The sequence below is a fragment of the Eptatretus burgeri genome, chromosome 5 (genome assembly GCF_056783735.1).
Source record: "Eptatretus burgeri isolate ZD-2024b chromosome 5, Ebu_testis_v1, whole genome shotgun sequence".
Classification (NCBI taxonomy): Eukaryota; Metazoa; Chordata; class Myxini; order Myxiniformes; family Myxinidae; genus Eptatretus; species Eptatretus burgeri.
The window spans coordinates 42,187,374-42,199,873 of record NC_140965.1 but is presented as its reverse complement, the minus strand read 5'-3'; the positions used below and the strand labels follow the sequence as shown (position 1 = coordinate 42,199,873).

The following is a 12,500-nucleotide window of genomic DNA, read 5'->3' as shown; positions in this document are numbered from 1 at the left end:
GCGCATGTAGGTATTGTACATTCTTCAGAGTTCGTTATTTCAAGAAATACAACTTTTTGTATCACATTATTACAAAATCTGCCCCATTAACTTTAGTTTTGATCCACGAACTTTATGCTTTGCCTCACCAATTTTTGGAAGATTTTGAGGTTTTATGACTTCAAACTGATCCCTTTTCGACATAATCACCCAGAACTATCGTACCTGAATACTTCTTGTCATATTATTTCCAATTAAAACAATTATTTGACATGATATTTTACCCCACCAACTTCTTCTAAAATGCTCCACACATGCGTACATGTGAACAAAAATGTAAAAAACGACATGTGGCCATATCTCAAAAAACTTGACCTGATTGAACAAAACTAATGTGAGTTTTGGATTCAGCGCATCAGATTCGTCCTAAATCAGCTTAAAAATGCAGACAACAAATTTGTTGTTGACCAGTGTAATTGGTGAGTTGTCAAATGTTACTGCTTCATCTGTTGCCGATATTGCTAGACTCGCTCCATTTAGCCTAGCTCCAGACGGTAGCAATGACAGTGGTGAGGCCCAGCTATATCCTGTCCTGATTTCGTACCATGACAACAGTGCTGGGATTGTGAAGCAAGGTTTGCTAAGTTTGCCTGCGTGCAAACAAGATTCCACTGGAGAAAACATTTTCAAACTGCTTGATCATGAGTTCAGTGACAGGAAAATTCCGTGGGAAATTGTGTTTCCTTTTGTGCTGATAATGCCTCTGTCATGGTGGGCAAGCACAAAGGAGTCGCTGCTTATATCCACAAACAAAATCCAGAGTGCTACATCATGGGATGCCCTTGCCATATGATGCACAATGTCGGACCAAACGCGGCTCAGGCCTTACCCATTGAATTAGATGACTTTCTCATCGATATTTACTACTACTTGGACAAAAGTAGTAAGCGCGTCAAAGGAGTGAAAGCACTGCAAGAACTCTGTGATGCCCGACACACAAGATTCTGAAGCATGTCGCAACAAGGTGGCTGTCCCTTGGTCAGTGCCTAGACAGGCTGATTGAACAGTGGGAGCCACTTCGCGTCTTCTTCAAAGAAGAAGTACGAAGAAAAATGCAACCAACTGTAGCCAAGACTCTAACAACGAGCAAGAAGGACGGCACTGTATCTACTGCCAGTACTGGCACTGCAGGATCAAGCACTAGTGGAGCAGCATTCACCACTACCACTGCAGTATCTGCTGCGAAGAAGACAGCAGGGACAGCACCAAAACCAATGCTGAGAGCAGGTAGCATCACCGGCCCTTCATCACGTTCATCTACAAAGCAGATCCCTTCAGAGTCGAGAAAGACTGTGATAGTCCCATCTACAGGCAAAGAAGGACCCAAATTAAGTTCTGCTTTTGCCAAATCACTTGATAGAAGCTCAGCAAAACCTTCGAATCAGAGGTCTTCTTCCTTGGCTGCACCTACCTCAAGCTCTCTCCTCAAACGTAAAATTGGATCTGGTACTACGAGTCTGACCTCTTCTGCTGGCAGTAAACGCAAGTGTGATCGCCCTGCGGCTAAGTGTACTACGAGTTCTACAACTAAAAGCGCATCTTCCTCAAACACTGTGCAGGAATCTAGAGAAAAACGTGTCAACAGGATGTTCTTGTCTCCACAAACAAAAACTCTATTGTTTCTTCCTTCGATATGCTAACAAGCTTTTTGAGAAGGGGAATCTTCTGCTCCAAAGAGACCGAACCCTGTATTCATCTCCTGCACGGAGAATTGAATGATCTTCTGAAAGTTATCTTCATACGGTTTTTGAAACCATCGATGTCATCAGTTGCTCTCGTAAATGGACTCTTCTCTGTCAGATATCACCAGCACAATGATGAGGACCTCATGATTGGGAACGATGCCAAACTGTATATAAGGGAACAAAGGAGTCTCCAAGAAATCCACCTTCACTCTGAGTGAGTCAGACATCCAAGGTTTCTTCAGTGCAGTTCGCTCATATTATGTGAAAGCCTGCAATTATATCTTCAAAACCTGGCCGCTAGATGATGAATTAGCCAAGCATGCTCAGGTGCTGGATGTTAAGCTACACCAAGAAGTGGGGTTTGACTGTGTGGAGTTTTTCATCAAGAAATTCCCGTGTCTGTTTAGTGGCGGTGATAGTGACATCGACAGCACTTGCTACCAGAGAGAATACAGCAAAGACATAATCAGAAGGGCTAAAAGAGCCACACAGCTGTCACTCAGCAAAGCTGCCATGGAAAAAGCAAGCAGCAGTAGTACCAGCCAGTAAGGTAAGAAAAATATTGCTTCTTTTGTGCTTTTTGTTAATCTTTGATTGTCCCCTAACTTACTAGTATTAACATACATGTAACATTAAAAAGTGCACAATTTTCCCCTTTTTTTGTTCAAAAAGTGGGAATTCTTAACATGTTAAATGCTCCAAAATAGGGCTCAGAGGGCACGAGAGAGCGTCTAGAACCCCAGAGCTTCCAGGGCCCTAAGGCGGGCCCTGGACCCCGCCGCAAGGGTCGAGCACTCCGCGCTCGAGATGTGCGCTTTGCGCACATTATTTGGTGTCGGTTGAAAATCCTCCCTAATTCTGATTTCCAAAAGTTGGCATCTCTGTATACATATACATATACATATATATATATATATATATATATATATATATATATATATATATATTTAGAATTCAATATGAGAATTGGCTCAGTTTCAGTCTGTGAAAAACTCCAAATTGTCCACTGCCTAACGCAGTGTCATGTGGTACACAACTAACCACAGCAACAGTCAGCCGAGATAGGCTTGAGAAGTGTTTTATTGGTAGATTTCCAGCCCACCCCCTGGATAAAGGAATCACTCCACAGGCACATTTCTGGCTTCCTGCTCTTCATCAGTAAGAGTTGTGTTCCCCTCATGAGATGAGGTCGCAGGCCATTGTGTGAGGGACTGTATTGCCTCCAACGAGCACCTCATCACCTTTTACATACATTTCTACACACACACACACACACACACACACACACACACACACACACACACACACACACACACACACACACACACACACACACACACACACACACACACACACACACACACACACACACACTTCCCATCAAGAGGGGTACATGCTCCATGCCCCTTCAGGTTAACTGAACGATAACAGGCCATGGTTAGAGTAATTGGATTGATATAAGGTGGTGGTGTATTCTTATGTTAAAGGGCTGGAGGGAAGAGCAAGTTTGGGTCCACATTGGGAAGCCATTCCACAGGTAATATAAAAATAAGAAAAATCAGATTAAACTGAAACAACGACACCTAAGACAAGTGGGTATTATTTCACCTCCATGAAATTTTGCTTGTCCTCTTTCCATTTGAGTTTATCTCACCATGGCACAAGTGGAGCCAGCATTGGCTGCATGGACCTGAAGCTTGGCAGGTTACGGAATGATTAGTTTCAGGAATGCCAGAACTATCAATAACGATGGTATCTTGTAAATTCTGCATATTCATCTCTTGTGGAAGAAAGACGAAACAAGACATATAAATGCAATAGCGAATTATATCTCGGCAAAGAATGGCTCATTCGTTCAAAGGAATATGTGAAGATGAGAGCAAGTCTTAAAAATCGTGGAAAGGTGAACCCGTCAGTGGTTTAAACTTCCCTCTCATGGAGAGTCCTTTGGCATTCCCTACAGTGTAAAGACAAAACAAAAGTGAAAACCTTTTCCATGCTGTGGACATAATATGCCACAGGGTCCAGCCAACATGTGCCAGAGGATACGATTATCTTTCACTAGCTGAATTATCTGCCTATGCAAATAACGATCCACCATGGAGGTTTCAGGAACACCAACAACATAGTTGTGTCTTGGCATTAAGTAGTTGCATACACGTCATTGTAAAAACAGTTATACCCTTTTGGTGAATGAACCATATTTGTAAAACATGGAAATATAACGAATTCAATGTGTGTATTGCACAAGTTAAGATAAACTTTGATGTCTGTTGAACTTTGCACCTTGAAGCCGTGTCCTATTGATTGGCTCTCAAAGTAACTCGGCAGTTAGGTTACAGTGTGTTGAAGTACAACTTTGCAATTTTTGCAAAAGATAAAATGCCTAAAATTCCAACTTAAATTCCTTTGTGGCATACTCGACTGCACTGTGCAGCAGCCTCCATGTTTGTGATTACATGACTATCGCTCCTCTTCTACGACCATTGCTTCCAACATCACACAAGACTACGCAAAGAACTTTAACGTAGGAGTTGGCCGTTTGGTCCATCAAGCCTGCATGACATCAACACCACATTGATTGAATGTAACAGTTTATTAACTTAAATTCACTGGAGAGTGCGGGGTGGAATGTCGATGACACCAGTGGGGCAGCCACAGGTATCTGTTCTGTTCTTGCGCATGGCAGCTTGGCTGCCGGGTAGCTATCAATTCTTGGAAGCACGGTGGCACAGGTATCAATAGGTTGACATATATATATATATATATATATATATATATATATATATATATATATATATATATATATATATATATATATATATATATATATATTTGCCATGACAAATAGTACCTCTTCCATGGATTGCTGACCATGAACTCTTGTGCCACAGCAGCATATACTGCAAGGGTTTGAACCAATAGAGAGTGCCTGCCACACACCCACCCATTTTGTACACTCAACAACAAAAAAATTGCAGCTGTGAAATGAATGATATCACAGTTAAAATCGTTAAGTTATGCCAAAGAAAAATATTATTTGAAATTATAACAAAAGTTTTGGGGAGGAATCGAACAGTTGTAGGGGAAGGAAAGAACAAACACAGACAGCACATTCAGCTTACAATGAGAGCCTCTCGCAGACATCTCAATCATGAAAAGGTATCAAATCGCCCATTCATACTTCAGCGACCTACTACTTGCCAATATCCATGTATTCCTCCATCCCCAATGCATCAAGTACCTAACAAATTCAAATTTAAACCTACCTACTGTTTCTGTGAAGTCTGGTGTTCGCTTAATGGTTAAATTAGCTGGCTTAAGATCCTAGGGTCTTGAATTCAAGCTCCTGTCAGGCTGTTGAATTAACACAAGGAAGGGTTGACTCGGGCTGTCATTCTTCTGAGGTTGGCAAAATGAGTGCCAGCATGCTGGTAACAGGGGCCATGACCATGACCCCATACTTGGTTGCATCAGTGACACAGCCATGACCCCATACTTGGCAGCAGTGGTGATGCGCCATTGTCATAGTCAGGTGAAAGCATGAAATTTTGCCACCATGATAAGTGGAAGTTAAAAAGAAGCAAGTTTAAAAAAAAAAAAACTTTCTGTAATCCATACTTTTCCAGGTACCAGGTATTTTATTTTATTTTCCAGGTACTTTTCCCTACTTGCATGCTGTGAAAGTTCCATGCATTATCCACTCTCTGAGAGAACATAATACGAGTTCCCTTGCAAGGAAGTTCAACACAGGAGGAGACCATTAGACCCATCAAAGCCTCCACCATGATTGCCAACCTATGGTTGTTTATCCATGCTCTATCCTTGATAAATGCTGAACATCCAGCATGGAAGTAACATGTACCATTTGTCCAGTCTTTGGAATGATTCGGCCAGGGTTTGAACCACCAACCTCCCAGACTCAGCAGATGTTCCAAACCTTACACCGCCGAGTCTGGTTATGTCAACTTTTTTTTCATCATACGTTTCCTTTTCCCAGGAAAAAAAGATAATAACAAATCATATTTTTGGAAGACGGGGTTCACTCAAGCGTACACAGATTCAATGAAAACTTGTCTAACATCATGATCTGGCCATGACAAAGCAGGACACATCTGAAGGAAAAGGGATTAAATGGACTTGAGCAACTAAGTTCAAGACCTGGGAGACTGAAAACTTTCTTTAAATTAGTATTTTGAAGTCTCATGGTTCTTTGCTGGCAATGAGAGCACGAATTGCAGAAATGTCACTGGTTAAAGTCAGAGCAGGGCAGGCACTGGTTCATGATACAAACCAATTTCGATGTGTAGCTCCAGTAGGAAGTTGCATAGCATCACCGAGCACAAACAGGAAAGAGAGGGATGGCATGAGGCGATTCTACGGAAAGGCAATTACTCCACCCATTCTCATGAGGTGCTTCTACTTGGTGGAGTCGACTCTGAAAAGAGCAGCGCAGGACACTTGTACAAGACTCTTCAGCTTCTGAAGAACAAACAAAAAGGTTTCTTTATGTTTCTAAAGGTCAACTTGGTCCCTGTCACAGTCCAGATGAAAATATAACACCTGTGTTGTTCAAGCCAATTGTCTTCATTTCCTGTGCACTTGTATTGTGAAATATTACTGCTCTTTGTTTATTTTCTGCATATTGTGAAAGTTTGAAAAACATGTTTGTTTGTTCTTGCAGGAATGAGGTGAAGGTCAGCACAAGATATGAGCTGGTGCAGGTGAGTCTCATGGATTTTATACTTTGATGCATGATTTTAAATACCAAACAAATTTATATGGCTCAGTTAGTTCCACTTTCTTTTGAGGTCATTTCGTTTAAGTTTTTGGGCCATCTTTTACGAACCGGTGCTGGGCCAGGCTTGAAATTTGACAAAGTTTCAGGAATTTGTAGCTTATTCAGGGTGCTGATATTTTCACGATGCTCACCTATTCTTCACAAAAGATACTGTGGGGTCCTGAATGTCCATCAACTAATGCTTGCATACTGGTTCCCAACTTAATATCCTACCAAGGGGCATCTGCACCCTTATGTCAGAGAGAGATTAAACACCCTCAAATACTCGTCACCGGTGGGAAAGACTGCATTATTTTCTGACATAGTCCTCTTGCATAACCACACACTGATGTCACTGCTTCACAAGGTTATGGATGCCCTCATAATAAAAAAGATGTTTGTTAGTCCCTGATACATTTCTGCACCGGCACTTGAACCTCATTGTCATCAATGAAGTTCTGATCTCGGAGAGTTTCCTTCTTCATGCCAAATAATTGAAAAACTCGACGGTATGAGATCCAGATTGCAAGGTGAGTGGGATAACAGTTCAAAACCTGGACAAAGCTCTTCAATACGCCATATTGCTGTCTTCTCCGTGTATGGACATGCTACTGTGATGTTGTAGAACTGTTTGACAATAATCAACAGCAGTTGGTCCAAAGGTAGACTGAGGAGCAATAACGCAGTCAGTGTACAACAGCTACAGTGAAGCATGGGGGTTGCTCATCCCGACCCAACTATGAGCCATCCCAACAAGAGTGTTGGGCATTTACATAAAATTGAAGGTACATCCAGGTTCTAATCCATAATACCATTCCCTCAGGGAAATATCTCCTTTGGTGGGGTTTAATCTTTCAACATGACAATGGCACCAAGCATACAGCCAACATGGTGAAAAACTATCTGGACCCTAAAGAGGTTGAGGGAACATGCACGAACATGACTTGACCTGTCCAAAGTCCAGATACGAACATCATTGGGGTTGTATGGGGTTACATGGATATGAAGAGAGTCAAACAGCAATGAAACACCTTGAATGAATTGTGGAAAGTGCTGCTGGATAATTGTAACAACATTCCATAGACATACATTCATTAACTATAAGGGAACATGAAATCAAGGTGTCAAGCTCCATAAAAAGCGAAGAGCTCGCAAGCAAGATACAAATGCATTGTACAACCTTTTGATTTCATTTTTGTACATTTTCATTGGGTTACAAGGTTAGCCTGGATGTATGTACACTTGCTTCTGGACCGTCGAGCCTGGGTTTGAATCCCGGTCAAGTGATAAACTGTCATCCTGGTGTTTTGTATGCAGGTCGATACATAAATTTGTGTGCTCCCTTGGATGGACGTTAAGGCCCTGTCACACCTTGACGATTTAGCCAGCGTATGCCTGACGTATGAAAAATTTGGCTAAAACGCTGGCACACGTCGAATACGTTATGGGTAAGTTTGTATACATTAAGAGCACGCTGGTGTACGTCATAGTACGCTGGCATACGTCGTTGTACGCTGAGCTGTTAGACAAATTTTCCATGCTTGAAATTTTTCGACTTATGCCAGCGTATGACACACGTTCCGCATAATGCTGGCCATAAGTTGTAGGCACGTTACGCGATCGTTGACACACGTCGACACACGTTACTTGTAAGTTACTCATAAGTCGAAACATGTCAATGTAATGGTTAGCGTCAGTGTTCCAGACTCCCTGGTTTTTTTTTTTTCTTCGGTATGACGGTGATGTTGACACTTCAATTTCTAGTGCGGTTATAATATAATATAATTAATAGGCTGCCGCTGAACGATTTAAATCGTAACCGCACTAGAAATCGAAGTGTCAACATCACCGTCATACCGAAGAAAAAAAAACAAAACCAGGGAGTCTGGAACACTGACGCTAACCATTACCTCGATGTGTTTGACTTATGAATAACTTACAAGTAACGCGTGTGGACGTGTGTCAACGATCGCGTAACGTGTTTACAACTTATGGCCAGTGTATGCGGAACGTGTGTCATACGTCGAGTACGTCGAGAAATTTTCAACATGCTGAAAATTTATCGATGTACTCGGCGTATGACAACGTATGCCAGCGTGCTACGACGTATGCCAGCGTGCTCTTAACGTATACAAAACTTATCCATAACGTATTCGACGTGTGCCAGCTTGGTTTGGCAAATTTTTCATACGTCGGCATACGCTGGCTAAAACGTCAAGGTGTGACAGCGGCTTCACACTTCGATGTCTAGTGCGGTTATGATTTGAATCGTCGAGCCGCAGCCTATTAATAGCCGACGCCACGTGATCGTCGGCGATACGCTGCCGCGCTATGCATAAGTTAGGCTATTGTTGGGCATAGATTGTGAACGCCAACAACACGCTCAGCATTCGTTGGTATAAGTTATCGATATGTGATTGAAACGTTCTGTGTATGTTACTAATACGTTATGCATACGTCCAACTCATTATGAATACGTCCACAACGAGAAAAAAAAACATCAATAGTTCAGCGTACGCCAGCGTTTTACATACATTTTGAGACCTTGCCATTCGTTGGCTAAAACGTCAAGGTGTGACAGCCCCTTTAAACTGGACTTCCCATCTCCTAGCATTAGTTGGTGGACGTTAGAGATCCTCTAGTGTCCTTCCTGAAGAGTCGGTGACCTAGTGCAGGTGCTCGGATGAAATTCCCAATTTCTGCACACTTGGTCAAGTATCCTGTGTCAGAATGGTGACCCCACTAGGATTGTAACCCGAGCCAAGGAAATGCTTCCACAGCACTGACACTCTGTATAAAGCATGGATGATGATGATGATGATGATGATGATTTTGTAGAAATGTATTTCACAGGATATTTCAAAGAAACAGTGCAGTAGAAACTTAAACTAGAAGAGCACTCAGTAGAACGTATACCTCCGCTAGGCTTATCATTTGACATTTTCTATCCCACTGACAGGCTGGATCAAGATCCGAACTTGAACCAAAATTGAATCAGCTTGTTCTTGTCACACACCCAACCTGTCCACCAAGTTTCATTCAAATCTGTCCATAACATTTTGAGATATTGTGTTATATATCAGTTTAGCCCTACCTCTCGATGGTGAAGAATCACTTAAAAAAACTAGAAGGGAACTCGGTTGAGTGCATACCTATGCCACGTCATGCTTGATCCAGGAGTACATATCGGGCCCAATGAATACATTTTTGAAATATCATGCTAGACAGTACTATATCGTGTTTAGCCCGATCTCTCAATGGTGAAGAATGACTTTAAAAATTAAATAACTCTCGTATCCAGATCCGGATTCAGATCTTCACCAAAATTGGATCAATTCGTCCTTGACACACACACAAAGTTTTCACAAACTTTTATCCAAATTCGTCCACAACTTTTTGAGATATCGTGTTATATATCGGTTTAGCCCTATCTCTCAATGGTGAAAAAATCAATCAAAAATTAAATAATTCTTGTATCCAGATGCGGGATCGGATCTTCACCAAAATCGAATCAATTCGTCCTTGCCACACACCAAACCTCTCCACCAAGTTTCATCTGAATCCGTCCACAACTTTTAGAGATATCTTGCTATATTTCGGTTTAGCACTGTCTGTCAATGGTGAAGAATCACTCAAAAAAATTTTCAGATCATCACCAAAACTGTATCAATTCTTCCTTGTCACAAACAGAACATGTCCACCAAGTTTCGTCCAAACCTGTCTGCAACTTTTTGAGATATCCTGCACACAAACAAAGAAACAGACAAACAAACAGATAGAGAGGTGAAAACATAACATCCTTCACCTTCGGTGGCGGAGGTAATAAGTATTTCGTTCAGTGCACTGTTACTTCTGAAACGCCCTGTGTAATCTCTCAGTTGAAATTACTCGTTATTTGTGCTTTTTTGTTATTTCCATTATTATTTTCAAATTTCACTTTTATAAGATCAGCTCAGTTCTCCAAACGTAGTATCATTGTGACATCACCAAAAATAAATAGTTTGGTTGCGACCTCTAGTGCGCTGTTCCAGCACTGCAAGAATCTTAATGACGTTCAATTTGCTGCAGACAGCAGTGAACCTGTTTCGCCCTCATTGAGATCATCAGCACAACATATTATACCCCTACCTTCTGGCACAGCTTGAACATCCTTTTGGACCATAGATAGCTCAACCACCAGGCTATTTAGAGGAAGAGAACAGATTGAGTCCCATCAGGGTGATCGTGTGTGTGTGTGTGTGTGTGTGTGTGTGTGTGTGTGTGTGTGTGTACATGTACGTATACATTCATATATGTACATGTATGTGTGTGTGTGTGTATATATATATATATATATATATATATATATATATATATATATATATATATATATATATATATATATATATATATATATATATATATATATATTTGTGTGTGCACTGTAAATAAAACAATTAACATACTTGGTGGCGTGATGATTGATGTGCTGCATCCGTTCTGAGTTTCGTCGGTCAGAGGTTTGAACCCTGGCCAAGTCATAACAAAGACTTTGAAAATGTTGTGTGGTGCTTCTTTGCCTGAAGCTCAGCAGTTAAAACACTAAAGCATTGACAAACAATGCTGGGAACGCAATGGCAAACCACCTCATATAACGCTTGCCAATGAACAGCTTTCTCAGCAACAACACTCTGTCAGGAGTATGGAACATCAAAATCACCCCAACCCCCTCCAACAAAAACTACATATATATATATACAGTTTATACATATACGCATACATATACTTGTACATACATATATCCAGTCCCGGTTAACGCATTTTCATGATTGACAAGTAAAAAAGACATGAAAAATGGAAATGACATTCAAACATCATGGCGGTCTAAGTAAATGAGAACATCTTGGGTGAAAAAATGAGCTGAGCATGTGTTGTACTCCATAATGCTGGTCTCCATGTGTTGTTTTGTTGAGATGCAGGGCATGTGCAGGTTGAAGTGTGGCCATTAAGATTTTGTTGGATTTGAGGGTTGATGGCAACTCTTCTTTACTCTCTTGCACTATTTGTATGACATCGAAGAGGAAGACTCCAGACTCTGGAAATAGAGCAGTACACATCGTACGGTTAAATCTTCCCACGCAACATTCCATGGCAGCATTCCTTAATGTGTCCCAGCCAGGGAACCGAGTCTCTGCGTTTCTCCAACAAGCAGATCGTGGGCCTGATGGGCCAAAATAAAATCCCCATCTGATTGCGGGAATCTGACCCAGAAACGTGCTTACTGAATATCACCAATCAACAAAACAACCAAACGTGTACAATAAAAATATTGATAGACATCAATATGGAAATAGATTTCTCTTTAACTTCACAAATTGTTGCAGAAACGACCCTTTTAATATAACGTTGATTTTTATCATTCTCCTTTCCCTGGTCACATATGGATGTACTGGTAAATAATTTTTTAAATAATGCTGTTAACGTCTATATTTATTTATTTATTTATTTTACTTGTCTTATACTATGTCTACAGTTGCCCATGTAACAACGACCATGGAAAAAAGCTGGAAATACAAATCTAAAAATATTACTGAATCTAAAAAAGTCAGCAAGTGGTTAAAATAGAAAACACTCGTCATGTTCTTGAATCAAAGCCAGGCTTGCTCTCTATTGGCCATCCTGGCAAGCAAATTGTAAAACAAATCGAAAGACATATGCGTGTGTGTATCTATCTATATATATATAATATATATATATATAATACACACATATCGGTTTCAGATGAAAAAGAAGAATACTTAATTGCATAAAAAGTTTGATGCGTTAAGTAAGGAAATCGGATCCACACACCGAAGGCATATTGTTCATGCTTACATAATTCTACAAGTCCCTGAAGCAAGGTGATGATGCGCTACCTGGTGAACGTTCTGCTCTATGTATTTCATATTGTTCCATATTGCAATGCTTTGTGATATCTCATGTCTGGAACAATCTGCCTTATTACCTCCATCACTGAA

General features: G+C 40.9%; 1 protein-coding gene across 6 annotated transcripts in view; it reads left to right on the top strand.

The window, feature by feature from the left end:
• Positions 1 to 12,500, top strand: part of LOC147026311 (breast cancer anti-estrogen resistance protein 3 homolog) — a 212,911-nt gene that overhangs the window by 40,698 nt on the left and 159,713 nt on the right. For all 6 annotated transcript variants that reach the window (XM_085881597.1, XM_085881599.1, XM_085881598.1 and 3 more), the window contains one exon: positions 6,409 to 6,448. In XM_085881597.1, the coding sequence (XP_085737723.1) occupies positions 6,409 to 6,448 (40 nt within the window). The remainder of the gene's footprint in view (positions 1 to 6,408; positions 6,449 to 12,500) is intronic.